Source organism: Oryctolagus cuniculus, chromosome 16 (assembly GCF_051225735.1).
Source record: "Oryctolagus cuniculus isolate XC-2025 breed Fujian yellow rabbit chromosome 16, ASM5122573v1, whole genome shotgun sequence".
NCBI classification, from domain to species: Eukaryota; Metazoa; Chordata; class Mammalia; order Lagomorpha; family Leporidae; genus Oryctolagus; species Oryctolagus cuniculus.
Genome location: NC_142882.1, coordinates 10,686,040 through 10,705,058, shown reverse-complemented (window position 1 = coordinate 10,705,058; position 19,019 = coordinate 10,686,040). Strand labels below are relative to the sequence as shown.

Here is a 19,019-nt window from a genome sequence, read left to right as displayed (position 1 = left end):
GACGCTCAGGGCTCCGAGTCCACACATCGGCGCTGGAAGGGGAGGTGAGCTCAATAACCCGAGACATTGGTGGGGAAACGGGGGTCAGAATCTAGAGGGGGGCCGGAAAGTGCAGCAAACTCACTACCGGAAAGAAGGAAAAAAAAGCTTCAGGGTTTCTCTTCCCCCTAACCTTGCAAAGGTTACAAGGCTGCAAGGCTTGAAGAGACAAAGAGCAGGCCTCCTCTCTGGATTTGCATATCAATGGGGGAGAGCTAAGGAACTGAGTCACTACAATTCAGTAGCCTAGGCAACCCAGTGGGAGTCCCCAGGAGCCAAAGACTGGAAGCTAAATACCATTAATTCTGCACAGCCATGCCCTGCGGTGTTACTTACCCCCTGAATAAATAAAATCAATAAATAAATAAAAAGAGAGAGATTTACCACGCATAACCTGAGGGTGTCACCTTTGCACACCCTTAACCAGGAAGAACCAGGCAGAGCTCTCAGGCCGCACCCATCTCAAGCCTCCAAGGCTCCTCCAACAGCAGGCAGTCCACTTAACATGGACACAGTATAAAAAAAAAAAAAACGCACAGTGAGGCAAGAAGAATTAACTATGCCGAGTAACAAACACAGAAATAGAGGGAGCAAGATCAACGATGACACTATGATGCCTCCTAATAAGCAAAACACCCCAAGCCAAGAGTATGAAGATGATGAGATAGAAGAAATGCAAGATACGGATTTCAAAAAATTTATGATAAGAACATTTAGAAGTTTTCAAAAGCAAATCCTTGAACTACAGAAATCCTTAATGGACAAGATTGAAAATCTCTCTCGTGAAAACGAAATTTTAAGGAAGAGTCAAAATGAAACTCAGAAACTAGTAGAACAGGAAAGTGTTATAGTGTAGAGAAATCAAAATGAAATGAAGAGCTCAATAGATCAAATGACAAACACATTAGAAAGCCTTAAAAACAGAATGGGTGAAGCAGAAGAGAGAATATCGGACTTAGAAGATAGAGCACAGGAAAACATACAGTCAAACCAAAGAAAAGAAGAGGAAATTAGAAACCTAAAAAATATTGTTGGGAATCTACAGGATACTATTAAAAAAACCAACATTCGAGTTCTAGGAGTTCCTGAAGGCATGGGGAGAGAGAAAGGATTGGAAGGCCTTTTTAGTGAGATACTAGCAGAGAACTTTCCAGGTTTGGAGAAGGACAGAGATATCCTAGTACAGGAAGCTCATAGAACCCCCAATAAACATGACCAAAAGAGATCCTCACCACGACACGTGGTAATTAAACTTACCACAGTGAAACATAAAGAAAAGATCCTAAAATGTGCAAGAGAGAAACGTCAGATTACTCTCAGAGGATCTCCAATCAGACTCACAGCTGACTTCTCATCAGAAACCCTACAAGCTAGGAGGGAATGGCGAGACATAGCACAGGTGCTAAGAGAGAAAAATTGCCAAAGATATTTTCTAATATGCTTTGAACTTCCTTTGATCTTTTTCTGTGAGGTTGCATATTGATGATCGTGTTTCTGTGTTTCTGTGTGTAACACATCTTTAAGCATCTTTTGCAGGGCTGGATGAGTAGCAATAAATGCTTTCAATTTCTGTTTGCTATGAAAGGTCTTGATTTCACCTTCATTCACAAATGAGAGCTTTGCAGGATATAATATTCTGGGCTGGCAGTTTTTTTTTTTTCTCTTAATACGTTGGCTGTATCTGGCCATTCCCTTCTATCCTGTAGGGTTTCTGATGAGAAGTCAGCTGTGAGTCTAATTGGAGATCCTCTGAGAGTAATCTGACATTTCTCTCTTGCACATTTTAGGATCTTTTCTTTCTGTTTCACTGCGGTGAGTTTGATTACAATGTGTCGTGGTGAGGATCTCTTTTGGTCATGTTTATTTGGGCTTTTATGAGCTTCCTGTACTTGGATGTCTCTGTCATTCACCAAACCCTGGAAGTTCTCTGCTAGTATCTCACTAAAAAGGCCTTCTAATCCTTTCTCTCTCTCCATGCCTTCACGAACTCCTTGAACACAAATGTTGGGTTTTTTAATTCTAATCTGTAGATTCCCAATAATAGTTTTTATATTTCTAATTTCCTCATCTTTTCTTTGGTTTGACTGTATACTTTCCTGTGCTCTGCCTTCTATGTGCGATATTCTCTTCTGCTTCACCCATTCTGTTTTTAAGGCTCTCTGATGTGTTTGTCATTTGATCTATTGAATTTTTCATTTCATTTTGATTTCTCCGCACTATCACACTTTCCTGTTCTACTAGATTCTTCCTTTCATTTTGACTCCTCCTTGAGATTTCATTTTCACAAGAGAGATTTTCTATCCTGTCCAGTAAGGATTTATATAGCTCAAGCATTTGTTTTTGGAAACTTCTAAATGTTCTTATTAATTTTTTGAAATCTGTATCTTGCATTTTTTCCATCTCATCATCTTCATAATCTTGGCTTGAGGTGTCTTGTTCATTCGGGGGCGTCATAATGTCTTCCTTGTTCTGGTTTCCTCAGTTTCTGCATTTGTTGCTTGACATTGTGGAGTTATTCTTTGGATTCTTCTTCCCTCGCTGTGGTATTTTGTTTCTTGTTATACTATGCCTGTATTAAGTGGACTGTCTGCTTTGATGCAGCCTTAGAGGCTTGAGATGGGTGTGGCCAGAGAGCTCTGTTTGGTTCCTCAGGATTAAGGGTGTGCCAAAGGTGACACTCCCAGGTTAGGCATGGTAAATCTTTTTTTTTTTTTTTATTCAGAAGGGAAGTAATTCCACACAGCTGAGCGGAATTAAAGGTACTCAGCTTCTGATCTCTGGCTCCTGTGGGTATAACATTTGCCTGCTCTTTTCCAAGGACCACAGAGGGAATCTGTGCTGCTCTCAGTGTGAGCTCAAATTCTCCTGCAGTCTCTCACTGGGTTGCCAAGGTTACCGACTTGTAGCATCTCTGGAGAGTACTCACGTGAACTCCGTGAGTTCTCTCACCCACAGTCTCTTTTTTCACAGTCTCAGTTCATTAGCTCCACACATCACACATTGATTAGGTCCTAATCTCCTATTATTTCACACACACACACCCAGAGTCAGCTTGGCTGTGGGCAGGCACAGCCGTAAGTTCACGCAGCTTTTACGAATGACCAAAATGGCACCTGCTCTTTGTTTTGCTCACCTTTTAGAGGTAAGCAGAGAGAGAGAAACTCATGTTCGTACTGGTCCCTTTGGAAGAGGAGCAACTGGGACAGAATCCAGTACCCCGACCAAGACTAGAACCCAGTGTGCCGGCGCTGCAGGCAGAGGATTAGCCTATTGAGCCATGGCGCCAGCCACTAACACATATTTTTAAAAGGTTACCAAAGAAAGAAAATTTTCGAGGACCAGGAAGCATTCTAGAATGAAGATGGTTCAGAATGCCTGGACCAAAACATGTATTTATAGCCCTGGCCTATATTCTTGCAGAACTATGGTCTTCTTGCTTATTTGTTGAACATTTTGTTTGTTGGAACATTAAGTCTTTGAATATAATGCAAACTAAAACTATGTTATCACAAAAATAACAAAACAAATATTGGGTTCAGCAAAAGAAAAAAAGAAAAGAAAACTGCAAAGCAGAATGATGAAAATCAGGGTGGCACCATGGCTCACTTGGATAATCCTCTGCCAGCAGCACTGGCATTCCATATGGATGCCAGGTTCTAGTCTCAGTTGCTCCTCTTCCAGTCCAGCTCTCTGCTGTGGCCCAGCAAGGCAGTGGAGGATGGCCCAAGTTCTTGGGCCCTGTACCCACATGGGAGACCAGGAGGAAGCACCTGGTTCCTGATCAGCATGGCATGCCAGCTGTAAGAGCCATTTGGGAAGTGAACCAATGGAAGGAAGACCTTTCTCTCTCTCTCTCTCTCTCTCTCTCTCTCTCTAACTCTGCCTGTCTAAAAAAAAGAATGATGAAAATCAGTAAAATGAATCTTGATGTGAATGGAAGGGGAGAGGGAGTGGGAAAGGGGAGGGTTGTGGGTGGGAGGGACGGTACGGGGGGAAAGCCATTGTAATCCATAAGTCGTACTTTGGAAATTTATATGCATTAAATAAAAGTTTAAAAAAAAAAAAAAAAGAAAATCAGTAAAATGGAAAACTACACTTTAAAAAAAGGAATGAAAGACGCATGCTACAATGTGAATGGGTTTGGAATCTGGATCCAATTGAATGAAGCCACACTTCTATGCCACATACTGACTAGAAAGCTTTTTATTTAATAAATATAAATTTCCAAAGTACAACTTTTGGATTATAGCGGTTCTTCCACCCATACCCGACCTCCCATTCCCAAACCATCCCTGCTCCTATTCCCTTTACCACCCCATTCTTCATCAAGATTCATTTTCAATTATCTTTATATACAGAAGATCAACTCTATACTAAGTAAAGAGTTCAACAGTTTGCACACACACACGTGCACACACAAAGTATAAAGTACTCTTTAAAGACTAATTTTACTGTTAATTCTCATAGTACAATACATTAAGGATGGAGGTCCTACATGGGGAGCAAGTGCACAGTGACTCCTGTTGTTGATTTAACAATTGATACTCTTATTTATCACATTGGTGATCACCCAAAGCATTTGCCATGAGCTGCCAAGGCTATGGAAGCCTCTAGAGTTCACAAACTCTGACCTTATTTAAACAAGGCCATAATCAAAATGTAAGTGCACTACTCCCTTGAGAGGAAGGAAGGAAGGAAGGAAGGAAGGAAGGAAGGAAGGAAGGAAGGAAGGAAGGAAGGGAGAAAGGAAGGGAGGGAGGAAGGAAGGAAGGAAGGAAGGAAGGAAGGAAGGAAGGAAGGAAGGAAGGAAGGAAGGGAGAAAGGAAGGGAGAAAGGAAGGAAGGAAGGAAGGAAGGAAGGAAGGAAGGAAGGGAGGAAGGGAGGAACTGAAGGAGATGATTGGTTGCATGATATAAGGTCATGGGAATTAGAAAATGACTACTAATGCAGAAATTTTTATAGAGTGATGCAGATGCATTCAATCCACAGAGAAGACTATTGCACGAATGTGAACACAGTGTGCACAATCTGAATGTATAAATCCAACTGATTTGAGCAATTTAACAATGTTTCAATTTGGCTGTAAGAATTTCATATCAATCACACAGCATTCTGACCCCATATGCTATTGGAAAAAGAAAAATTAAAACAAGGGAATAACATAACCAGTATTTTGACTGAAGAACATAGTTACTGAGTCATTCACATGTGCAAATCAATATCCCATGTATGTGTGATAAAGATACCATTTCAAAATAGCTCAACAATGAGTATTTATTAAGATTTTTTTGGAAAACAGGGTATACCCACAGTGGAATACCGCATGACCTACCACCTCCTGTATCTAGGAAAGAAGTCTCACTTAAATCACAATGGCAACAAATAAATGACAAACATTCAACAGCCAGGGCAAACAGAATGTGAAGCATGTTAATTAGATGTCTTAGCAAATAAGAACACTTACATTGTCTGCACATTGATAAATAAATAGAAATTAATTCAGTATCCACCATTTCAGGGGTAGCTATTAAATATACAATAACATTGCTGGGGACAGGTGCAGTGGCTTACTTGGTTAATCCTCCACCTGCGGCACCAGAATCCCATATGGGCACTGGGTTCTAATCCCAGTTGCTCCTCTTCCAGTCCAGTTCTCTGCTGTGGCCCAGGAGGGCAGTGGAGGATGGCCCAAGTGCTTCAGCCCTGCACCCACATGGGAGACAAGGAAGAAGCACCTGGCTCCTGGCTTTGGATCAGGCTAGCTCCGCCGGTAGCAGCCATTTGGGGGGTGAACCAATGGAAGGATGAACTTTCTCTCGGTCTCTCCCTCTCACTGTCTGTAATTCTACATGTCAAATTAATAAATAAATAATCTTTTTAAAAAATGACCTTGCTGTTGTAGCCTTGATGGCCATCAGAGGTTTCATTTAAAGCATGATTCATTTTTACCCAATTTAAAAATCTCCCTAAACTCCATTACTAACTCTGAGATGTAGAGAAACAGAAGGTTAGTGATAGAAACCAAGAGACCTCCTATTCGATGCTTCACACATCTACACCCCCAATGCTTGCACCTGGGCTGAGGTTACAACCAACAACAGGGATTCAGACCCTGGATTTTCACATGGGTGCCAGGACCAAGTTACATGAAGATTCACCACTTCCTTCCAAGGGCCCCCAGGACTCAAAAGTCCAGGTCAGGGCAAAAACCAGAGCCAGAAATAGATGCCATGAGCTCAGATTGCTAGGCTAAACATCCAACTAACAAGTCATTTATAATGGAAAAATCCATTTTAGCTCCTTCATATATCTGGATTGCTACTCAGCCTGCATTCTTGGTCCTAAACCCTGAAAATGTGACAGGAAAACAAGTGGAAATTTTTAGAATCCCTTAGAACTTACTCTTTTCTTTAAGCCTTTCAAAGAATTCCTTTCTGGTCTTAAGAGACTAATGTAGCACTTGGGGAGGAAGATGCAGCCCAGGAGCCCCGCACTGGAGGCCAAGATGGAAAAGACCTCCACGGCCACCATGACCTTCCCCTTGGTGCTGTGGTAGACAGGCAGGAAGGTCACCCAGACACTGCAGAACACCAGCATGCTGAACGTCAGGAACTTGGCTTCATTGAATGTGTCAGGCAGGTTCCTGGCTAGGAAAGCCACAGTGAAGCTTGCCAGGGCCAAGGAGCCCAGGTATCCCAGCACACAGTAGAAGGCAGTGGCTGAACCCTTGTTGCACACCAGGATGATGTGTCCATGCTCAGAGTGTGCATCTGTGTCAATAAAGGGAGGAGAAGTCCCAAGCCAGATGCCACAAACAACCAATTGGATCAGGAAACAGATAGAAATGACAGAGTTAGAAGCTCCTGATACCAGCAATTGCCTGATAGTTCTTCCAGGTTTTGTAACCTTGAAGGCAAGAATCACAGTGATGGTCTTGGCCAGCACAGTAGAAACAGCCACTGTGAACACAAGACCAAATGCTATTTGTTGCAGGAGGCAGGTGGCTGTGTTGGGACGGCCAAGGAAGAGTAAGGAGCAGAGGAAGCACAGGAGGAGGGCAATGAGCAGGATGTAGCTGAGGGTCCTGTTATTGGCCTTGACGATGGGAGTGTCTTGGTGCTTCACAAAGACCCAGAGGACTGCAGCTGTGAGGACAGAGAAGCACAGAGCCATGCAGGTCAGAGCCATCCCCAGAAATTCCTCAAAGCCTAAGAAGGTTACCAGTTTCGGGAGGCAGTGGTTTCTCTCCATGTTTGGGTACTCGTGATCTGCACACAGGATGCATTGTTCTGCATCTGTGGGGAAAAGCAAGATTCACGTTTCCATTTCACAATTTGCTCCTTTTTCCCTGTTCAGGAAAAGGGTCCGTTTTTCAATGTCATAGTGAGTCCATCCTGCTCTGATGTATACCAAGAAACACTAAAGGATATTTCTACATTCCTGACCCAGGGAGAATGCTTATCTCCTGTGGAAGAAAGTCTTTCAAGGAAGCTCCTTTGCACATGGGGCTCTGTGGCCTCATTCTGTCACTCTGAGGTGTTTGTGTGTGTGTGTGTGTGTGTGTGTGTTTGAATTTCTATAGAATGATGAATTTCCTGTATTTCATATGGGCATGAGATTCTTCCAAGCCCTCTTCTCTACAGTCCCCAGTGTCTTTCTCAGGAGGAGCCTTAGATTCACATGGGTTAGAATATTTTTCTGGGGTCATCAGTGTTAAGGTTTTTCTTACTTTTCCTCAGATGTTGACGACGTATATAAATGATATCTGATTCCTGGGACCTCTATAATTTTTTTCAGTACTCTAATTTCCTGCATGGACTCACCTTTTCATTCTTTCCATATAAATATTGTGATACTGTGATTGAATGTAAGAGAATTGTAGCTGGTTGTCTTTCTGAGGTAATATAGCCGTAAGTGGTATTTTCATGATGTCACTGAAACACACTCTTGTTAACCTGAAAGCATGGCTTTTTCACCTTTTTAGCTCATGTGAACACCACATTGGGCACCACATTGTCTCACTTGAAGTAGTGCACTTCTGCTGCTACAGCATGAGAGAAGTCATTAAATACAGGCCAGTTGGGGAATATGTTTCTTTTAATCAAATGTCCATTAAACAAACAAAAATAGGGTCAGTGTTGTGGCATGACAGGTAAAGCCACGACCTGCAATGCCAGCATCCCATATGACATTGTTTTGTGTTCCAGTTGATCAATTTCCATTCCAGATCCCTGCAAATAACCTAGAAAAAGCAGCAGAAGGTGGTCCAAGTAATTGGGACACCCACACCCATCTGGACAACCCAAATGAAGCTCCTGGCTCCTGGCTTCTGCCTGGCCCAGCCTGGGCCATTCTTTTCCTCTGGGGCATGAGCAATTACATTGAGGCTCTCTCTCTTTCTCTCCTGTTCTCTGAATCTTTGATTTTCAAATAAAATAAATCTTTTTTTAAAAAGCAAAAGAATGGTATTAGTAGGACTACACTTGCAGTAAGAGTCCTACTCGGTTTTTATCCTTGGTGTTCATGCAAGAATACAAGCTTCAGGGACTGAAGTTGTGATGTAGGAGGAAAAGCCACTGTGTAGGATGATGGCATCCCATACAGGCACCAGTTCATGTCCTGGCTGCTCCTCTTTTAAACCTACTCCGTGCAAAGGTGCCTGGAAAACCATCATAGGAAGGCCAAATACTTGTGCCTCTGCAAAACCTTGAAGAAGCTCTTGGTTTCCGGCTTTGGCCAGGCCCAGTTCAGACCATTACAGCCATCTGGGGAGTGAATCTACCTGATGGAAGATCTTCTCTGTCACTTTTCTCCCTCTCTGTTATGCTCTCCCTCTCTCTGTAACTGACATTGAAATGAAGAAATAAACATATTTGTGAAAAAAAAGAAAGATAATATAAGCATCTATAAAAATTTGAGGAATTCTCTCTTAAAATTCTTTTCAAGGTGTACCCTTTACTTTTTATAGAATATGTAGGTGCTTCTGGCATCTGGCTCAGAGATGCACTAGACACACATATGCAAATGTACATTGTACAATGGGTCAGTGTATGACACATTAGTTTTCTTTTTACACTAACTTACTGCATGTTGATTATTTTCACAAAACTTAAAGTCTTTTTTGTTATCATCTTTTTACTGGAAACTATATACCTTGTTTTAAGTAACTGAAATGAAAACAATTCTAGAGCTAAGATTATGTGAACTGAAATATCCTTTCAGAAGAATTCAAATTATTATAAATATATTTATTATACATTGAATAGTGAAACTATTTACCAATGAGACTTAGTACATTTTCACATTTCTCAAAACAATTGGCTTTGATATTTAACATTGCTTAAATGTTGGCCTTTTGCAAAGGTTTTTTTGTGTTACTAAGTAAGATCATTTTTAGCATGCTGTATCTCTATATTCACCTTGTTTGTTCTCTTACTAAATTATACACATTCAAAGGACAAAGTGGTGGCATTCGTTATGTGTACTGCACACCATGCACAATGTCAAAGATGTAGCACAGAAATTAATACAGTATTCCCATCACAATTCATGTGAAGTAGAACCCTGCTCATCCGTTGTGTATGGGAAAGTTTTGATTTCAAGCCCTTTAGAAATCCAAAGGGAGCCTTAACAAACACAAATATTATATTTCTTGTTTAGACATTAGGTCTCAGATTGAGACAGTCTCCTCCAGCACCAGATGGGAAAGAAGGATGCCAGATAGAATCAGTGTCAGAGTAGAACTAGAGAGGATGAGCATCACCAGACAACAGCTTACACATAATGAGATGGTGATAGTGAGCATACAACAAGGGTATGGAAAGAGTGAGTGAAGGTGTGCATGGAGAACAATAGGGCACTCTGATCCCAATACAAATACTCTTGGTTTCCTTTTTATCAAGAGAGAGTTCAGAGACTGGAGTCCTCATAGGTCAGTTATAGGGTTTTTTACCTGTATGATTGGAAATGTCTCTCTCTGGACAAACAACACAAGTATAGCAGCAGACAGGTCTTCCTTCCTGTGGTATTTTCCTGAATCCTGGACCACACCTCTGGCTGCACAAAGACTGAGGAGTCTGAGGGGGGAAGAGAAGTGATGGTCATTGTTTTATATGTCATTAGGCACTGTGATAGGATGACTCTATTTGCCTCATCACCGCCAAGGTCATCACTATGCCCTCCCTGATCTGTATCTCCTTGATTTTACCTAGACATCCAATTTGGAGTTTCTATGATTCTCATCCCTGGTTTATCAGCTGTCTAGCAAATATTATGAGGTACCTGATCACTTTAATTTCATTCATAACCATATCTATGCTAAGCATTTCTTTCTTTCTTGAATTGCTTCCTGTGAAATCTTTTCCATTCAGCTTTTAATGTGGTAATTATTTTGAGAATGTGTATGTCTGAGACTATTTTACATGCTTCTTTCCTTGATTGAGTAGATTTTACATGCCAGAAAAAATATCAAAAAATCAAAATGACTAGGTACAGTTCTGAATAACTACCTAGGAAAAGACAAGCCCACACAGAAATGGTGAGGAATGTTATAAACCATGGATTGTGCATTGATCTACTTCTGGACTTCTAGACCCAGGGAGAGCAACAATTCTAGATTACCAAAGATTTGTAATATAATGTACAGCAGCTGTATAAAACAATAACAAAATTGTCTGGAGTATTTAAACAGCACAATAATGATAAAATTTTTTATCACAGCTAAGAGGTGCTATTCAGAAGAAAACCCGAACTGATTGGCAAACACAATGAAAATATAGAAAATGGGAATAGTTTCTACAAATACATGATGGATAAGTCCACTCATAATTTATTTGTATTCATACTGCATCAAAACATAATATTGACTCTCACCATATGATTAAAATATCACTATGCTTATAAATATATATCTAATACATGAAGTTTTTTCACATTATATAAATAAAAAAGTTGAAATAAAATTTTGGAATTTGTGTAGACATGCATTTAGTAATTTTATGTCTGCATATTGATCTCTAACTCTATTCCTTAACATTGCTCTTTCTAGTCACTCAACCTTTGGATGCATAAATATGCCCAGAATAAAAACAACAGTATCTAATACAAACGTGCACTTCTAATACACACTGGCTCATATATGTATAAGCAACACCATATCTTTTGGAGCCAAGATGTGAAATGGGAACTGAATGCTTATTTAAAGTCTCACACATAATATCCTCTCAGACTCTCCTCAGACCCTCTGTAGGTATCCCATGGATTCACACCTCCATGAATGCAACAGGCCATTCTATCATTTCTTCATTGAGGACCAAGCTTTGATCATGTTTACTCTCAGAGGAAAACTCCCCGATTTTAATCAGCCACCGAAATCCAGCAGGAAAGTTCACAATGTTGTGGATATCGTAGTGTGCCATACGGTGTCTCATTTCATGGAAGGAAACATCCTCCCCAGCACTGTTGGTAAATTGGATTTCCCTCAGAAGTGGATGAAGCTGGAGGGGGGGCACAATTGGAAAGGGATAGAACATTCAGATTAGAGGTGGGAGGTGCACATGTACTGAGAAATCCTTGTCTCCCCTCCTCTCTATTTTCAGAGTCTATTTGGTGGAGCCTGACTTTGTCTGAATGGTCCCCATATTGTGGGTTCAAGTAATGAGAATTCTGCCTCTTCCCTATTAGAATGATGGGGAGTATCTGAATCCAAACAGAGAAATCACAGGATGTGTCCCACAGGGTGGCTGACCAAGAACAATTGGTTAGAGGTTTAGGAAAGCTCATCTTAGTTCTTCCACATGAGAACAACATCGTTTTATATGTGAAATACCTTGATTGTTGTGATGGTTCTACAGGATAGTACACTTCTAAAAGTTTAACCCATTCCCCCAAAAAGAATGATATCTGTTCTTTGGCAAAATAATGGATGCAACTGGATACCATTATTCATTGTGAAATGTACTAATTCCATAAAGAAAATAGCATATAGTTTTTTTGGTAATAGGTACTACATAATATAGCATGGAAAAAAATCCACAATGTATAAAAATGAAACTGACATCTCTGGGTTTGATTTGATTTGTTTATGACCCATGTGTAAATTCCTGTATAGCTGTGGTATTTCTACTTTTCACTTCTGGAACATTATGATTTGTGTGGTATTAAACCTGTGATTTAAAGTTAATTGAAATTAAAAGGAAATTAGTAAAGGAATTAGAGGGGATTAAGATATGAAAGGAAAAAACAACGGTTATCTTCTTAGAATTGTATCAATGAGCCAGCACTGAGGCTCAATAGGCTAATCCTCTGCCTGTGGTGCCGGCACACAGGGTTCTAGTCCCGGTTTGGGTGCCGGATTCCGTCCCAGTTGCCCCTCTTCCAGTCTAGCTCTCTGTTGTGGCCCGGGAGTGCAGTGGAGGATGGCTTAAGTCCTTAGGCCCTGCATCCCCATAGGAGACCAAGAGAAGCACCTGGCTCCTGGCTTTGGATCAGCACAGCGCGCCAGCTGCAGCAGCCATTGGAGAGTGAACCAATCGCAAAAGGAAGACCTTTCTCTCTGACTCTCACTGTCCACTCTGCCTGTCAAAAAAAAAAAAAAACAGAATTGTATCAATGAAATACATGAAATCTGTTCTTTTATATCAGTAAATTTCTCTTTAATTTAACAAAATTTAAGCTGACCTTGTGGTGCAGCAGGTGAAGCCACTGTGCACAGTGCCCAGCAACCCTTTGAGTGCTGGTTCAAATTCCAGCTGTTCTACCACTGATTCAGCTTTCTGCTAATGTGCCTGGGAAAGCAGCAGATTAGGGTCCAAGAGCTTGAGCCCCTGCGCTCACATGGGAGACATGGTTGAAGCTCCTTTATCCTGGCTTGTCCTGGCCTAGTCCTGGTCCTTGCAACCAGTGGGGAGTGAATCAGCAGATGCAAAATCTGCCTTCTCTTTCTTTCTCTGTCTCCCTCTCGCACAGTGACTTGGTTAAACGAATTAGAAATCCAAGCATAATTTTTCTTAATAAACATTTTGCAAAGTCTGCTTGTACATCCCTGGCTGAACCTGATAGTTCTAAACTTTAAAAATATGTATGTTTTGTATGTGCAGGTCCATTTGTATAGCAATTTCACCTCAGTGGATTTTAACAGTAATATGCAAGATTTTTATTTGACTCTCTGCACTTTGACTCTTTTTTGTTGAGAATACAGGTACCTCTTGAGATGATAGGGGAAATATTTTATAACCAAAAAGATAATTAAGAATACCCTGATGGTAGTTATGATCTGAACAGTGTGTACTAGCCCTTACTTTCTGAGTCTCCTGATGCCTTTGTGGGATGACCAATTCTTTAAACAACTATCATCATGTCTTCACTAACGTGAACCAAGAACTTCATACATAACAATAATCTTATCTTTGTAAACATTCTTGGCCAATATACTTACTTTTCTAATTATGAGGCTACCAAATCACAGCTGATATGTCAATTATTATTGTACATGAACACAGAAGTTACATAGACAAGTAAACATGCTGATGTCCATTTACATATATATATATAGTATAGATTATATGTATTTCTTCTGTGAGACATTAAATTTATTTGATTTACTAAATAATTTGATCAGTATATTTTCCTGTACATGCATGGAGACATTCCTAATTGTTCTACAATGGGTATTAGATTTATGTAAGCCAGAGTTAAAATCCAGACAAATCCATGTATATCCCAGTGGGTGTACCCTGTGCTTATGTGCATGCTTAGTGATCTTGTATATAATAATAGGTTCACAGCCCCTCCTGACTGCTTGTGTCAGGTTTTCTGTATGACATCACTTCCTGGGTTAGAGTCATTTTATGATATAACGTTGACCCCACTTCTTCTATTTTTTTTTGTTGTTGTTTACAGGAAGAGTGGACAGTGAGATAGAGAGAGAGACAGAGAGAGAGAGAAAGGTCTTCCTTTTGCCATTGGTTCACCCTCCAATGGCTGCTGCAGCCAGGGCACTGCGGCCAGTGCACCACGCCTATCCGAAGGCAGGAGCCAGGAGCCAGGTGCTTCTCCTGGTCTCCCATGGGGTGCAGGGCCCAAGCACTTGGGCCATCCTCCACTGCACTCCCGGGCCACAGCAGAGAGCTGGCCTGGAAGAGGGGCAACCGGGACAGAATCTGGCACCCCAACTGGGACTAGAACCCCGTGTGCCAGCGCCGCTAGGCGTAGGATCAGCCTATTGAGCTGCGGCGCCGGCGCCATTGACCCCACTTCTATTTTCCCCATCAGCATCTCACAGAGGGCATGGGCTACAGCGTACAGCATTATAGAGGAGATATCTGCTGTGGGAGACACCATAGTCCATATTTCCTGGCTTTGCAATCATTCCAAAAGAAAATATAGTTTTGATCATTACCTTCTTCCTAGTCCTTGTAATGAGCTGTATTAAGATATTTTGCAGCATTTCATTGTACGGTGAGAAACATTATTCTTCTATGATCTGTCATTATAGAGTCTGAATTGAAAATGTTACGTGGAGCTAAATTCACTCCTTAGAGAAAAGACAGTCTCTTCAGCAAATGCAGACATTTGGATTTCCACATGAGGAGATTTGAAATCTGATTGCTACCTTACACCCTATACAAATATTAATTCATCATTTTTCAAGGATCTAAGCCTAAAACCAAAAACCATCAAACTACAAAGGCAAGCACTGGGGAATCACTGCAGGACATGTGCATAATTACTTGGATAAGACCCCAAAAATACAGGCAATAAAGGTGACAATAGACACATGGGATTACAAAAGACACATTCATCAAAGTGAAGATACAACTTACAGAATGGGAGAAAATATTTGTAAAATATTCATCTGATAAAGTACCAATCTCCAGATTGTAGAGGGAGTTCAAGAAACTTAACAACCACATTAACAACATTCCTAGTAAGGAATGAACTTGGGCCGGTGCAGTGGTCCAGCAGGTTAATACCCTGGCCTGAAGCACCAGCATCACAAATGGCATTGATTGGAGACCTGGCTGCTCCACTTCCAATCCAGCTCTTGTTATGGCCTGGGAAAGCAGTAGAAGATGGCCCAAGTCCCTGGGCCCCTGCACTGCATGGAAAACTCAGAAGAAGCTCCTGGCTCCTGGCTTTGGATTGGCACAGCTCCGGCCATTGCAGCCAACCAGAGAGTGAACCATCGGATTGGAGATGTCTCTCTCTCTCTCTCTCTCTCTCTCTCTCTCTCTGCCTCTCCTCTCTCTGTGTAACTCTGACTTTAAAATAAATAAATGAATCTTTAAAAAAAAGAAATGAACCAAAGACATGAATGGGCATTTTTCAAAGGATGAAATACAAATGGCTAAGAGAAACATGAAAAGATGCTCAGGCCACTAACCATTAGGGAAGTGCCAATATAAACTACAGTGAGATTTCACTCCACCCCACATAGCATGAATATTATCCAAAATGTGAAAAATAACAAAGCCTGGAGAGGATCTGGAAAATAAGTACCTCAATAAATTGTGATGGAAAAGATTGTAAGCTGGTACAACCATAATGGAAGATAGTAGAGTGATTATCAGAAAACCAATACTAGTTGTACCATATGGTCCAGCTGTTCACACCTGGGAATGTATTCAAAGGAAATGAAATCAGCACATGAAGTAATCACCTATACTCCCATGTTTATAGCAGCTCAATGCACATTAGCTAAGATGTGGAATCATCTAGATGTCCATCAACTGATGACTGGATGAGGAAATGTGACATATACACATACATATATACATACATGTACATATATATAATACATGCACATATACATATATATATATATATATGTATAGTGGAATATTATTCAACCATAAGAAAGAATACTTGAGATTTAAAATTGGAGATCATTACAGTAAATTATATAAGCCAGACCTAAAAAATATCAGTTTTTGTCTTATTTGTGCTAGTTAATATATAGAGTATAAAAATGTGTGGATGTCATATCATTGGCTATATAATATTAATATTGCTTCACTGTATCATATCATGTTAATGACAATATTCTCCTCTTTCACATGTTAAAAAAATTGAGTTCACATGTTAAAAAAATTGAGTTGGGGATACTGAGCTCCTTTGGGATACTAGTAATGCTATGCACTGAATTTGGGTGTTGATTATGAGTGTGATACAACAAAAACTCATTTATCTGTAGATTTATGTGCAATTCTTAGCATATATACTGTCTTTAAATACTTTCAACATGTTCCATAGCAGAAATTGTTTTTTAAAATGTTCAATAGCAGATAACAAATCCTCCACACACAGATAACTATTACAGATGTATCTATGCCCAGTCTGTTGTGAAAGAACCCACTCTCCATTATACCTGATCATGGCAATCTCAACATGAAAACATGTACATGTGGACTTGCAATAAAAATACCTGAGGATGCCAGCAGGTGTTCAATGCATGTCCTGTTCTGGGAGATGTTTACCTGCCATGGAAGAATCCTAGGTTGAGCTGCATCTGCTGGAGATCCCTTTTCTATTTGCTCTGAAAGCATCTTATGGAGAGCATGGGCCACTGCATACACAGCATTGTAGATGAAATAGCTGGAGTCAGATATGGTCAGCATGCCAATGTGTCCCGGGAAAAACTCAAAGGAAGCATTTGGTGGGCAGACTCCAATTGTTCCACAAAGTGACCCAGGAGGTAAGCAGTGAAAAGCATGAAGCCATAGTTGACTGAGGAAGAAATCTTCTGGGTAGTGGGAAGGGTCAACTGTCCTGACAAAATGTTTGAGGCCAGGGATTTCTTCCTTGTAATGTGAAAATGAGAAGCCTCCATGGAAAGAGTGCAGCATCTGTTGTGTCTCGAGCAGAACAATCTCCCACTTTGCAGCCATGATCCACACCTTCCCCAGGGTTAAATAGTATTTGCTTAGAATTTCCATGGTGTAGAGACTCCTCACATCACCATATAGAATATGCACATTTGCTGATGAAATTCGGATCTCCGCTAGGAAAGATATTTCAGTTTTTTTATACCTTTTCTTAGTGTCAGGGAGCTTTATTGCATAGGCCAAGCAGACATCTTTCTTTACCATCTCGGCTAAAATATCTTGAAGGAACTGCTCTCCTTTCAGATCATTAGATACAAAGATCGCCACCCAAATCCAGCCAAAATGGAGCAGCAATGAGAGCATTCCACAGATCAGAGAGTTGTCACTAGTGGCCATCTGATAGAGCGATGGAAACTTGTCTCTCTCACTTAGCATGGGATCATAGGGGCCATAAGTGATCTGAATAGAAAGAAAACCATTATGATCTAACTTTTGCAGGTAAAGAAGGCCAATTTCTACCATCTGGGCTTAGAGAAATCCATGCTTCAATGCCTATTGCTTTCAGGAGGAGAAATGCATATCCTCATTTATAGCATGAAAGAATATGTATAAGATACCTATGTATCTTCATATTCATCCAAAGGAAGAAGAGAGCAAGGATTTTGGACAAGGACATTGTACTTTCTCACTTCTCACCGCATGTCACATGTGGGGAGCAGCCCACACTGCAACTGGTGTTAAATGTTACCTCTGAGACAAACAACCCCTTACTCTGTTAATCACTTCATAGTTTGAATTTCATTTGTTTTCACAGCATAACCTAAATTGCCTTGAATAATTCATTCACCTACCATCTCTGAGTTTTGGTAAAGTTGCTTTTCAGACCAGAATCTTCCTAAGCTATTCCAGTCTAGCTTGAAGTTATTTTGCACAGATTGCTACCTGTTTGAAGTGGTGTCCTTTAAGAATGCTGGAATTGCAGACCCTTGGAGGCAGCTGATCAAATTATGTACTTGGTTCCTGAAACCATTTTTGAGATTTTAATTTAGTGCTGGTCCCTCATTCTCAACACAGACAGCACCAGCACCATAGTGGGTATTTGGTGACTAAACTAGTGAATGTGTGTACACTGTCTGCCTCTCTTTGTTTCTCAGTCTATCAAACACACTTTAAGATTAAATCACTGTGTTGACATGGAAAGTGACCTGGGAGCCCTGTGAAAGAATCTGCTGAATGTGATGAAGTCAGGATAGGGATGAAGTCAGGATAGGGATAGGGAGAGGGTGAATCTCACCTAAATGCATCTCAGCACCAAACACTCTTTGATGAACTTTGGGACTGTCATGGTCCTCTGTGTGCTCCAAATGAAAGCACAGGCTAGTGATTTATATACACATGTCTAACATGGAGTCATCCTAGGACATGTCTGTGCTGTGGGTATTTCCTGTGAATAGTCAACAATCAACATTCCCAGCAGGTGGGGATGGATACATTGGCCCAAGCTGGATCTGGGGGGAGGCTCTCAGCTTCCACTGCTCCTTCCCTTTCTCACAGCCAAAAGAGATCTCCAGAATCTCTTTCAACTAACAGTGTATATGTCATGTGGCTTCCAATGACCCTTGCTTCAGGTATGGCAGATCTGGTGGCAGATGGAAATATTTCTCACCAGTATTCACAACCCATTTACCTGTGGGGTTTTGTACAGCTCCAACATCGTTCCAATTTCAGCCGAAAATGCTGATGTGGTTCCAGCAATGAAGGCAACTGTCTTGCCTTGTGTCTGGCAGGTGTAGTTAGGGATGAGATAATGCTTTCCAGTCAGCCAGTGCAGAGTGCTCCTCAGGGTGAACTGGCCACTGGTAACAGAATTGTAGAGCTGGAAACCCAGGGTCAGGTTGGGGAGGAGCTGGGGGTCCTTATTGATCTCCTGGATGGCAAAGCGGAAGGCCAGCACGTATTGGTAGTTCTTCCACAGCCACCTAAAGAGTGGAGCAGGGTCAGAGAGAAGGGAGAGACCATGGAATTCAGATCAACACCACAGCCATGCCCTGAAGCAGCAATGGCCAGACTCAGGCTGCCACTCAGTGGTGCCTCAGCTCTGGCACGTGGAAGAGGTCTGAGTGAAGTCTCAAGGGTTCTAGAAGATCATGGAATGGC

At 41.1% G+C, this 19,019-nt stretch overlaps 1 protein-coding gene across 1 annotated transcript; it reads right to left on the bottom strand.

Moving 5' to 3' along the window:
* Positions 1 to 6,420: 6,420 nt before the first annotated feature.
* On the bottom strand, positions 6,421 to 16,655 carry LOC138847802 (vomeronasal type-2 receptor 116-like). Its single transcript, XM_089315521.1, has 6 exons — positions 16,551 to 16,655; positions 15,069 to 15,081; positions 14,733 to 14,745; positions 11,307 to 11,541; positions 9,992 to 10,115; positions 6,421 to 7,334 (listed from the first exon to the last, which is right to left on the bottom strand). The coding sequence occupies exons 1-6, from the start codon at positions 16,653 to 16,655 to the stop codon at positions 6,421 to 6,423; spliced, it is 1,404 nt and encodes a 467-aa protein (XP_089171647.1).
* Between the last annotated feature and the right edge of the window lie 2,364 nt (positions 16,656 to 19,019).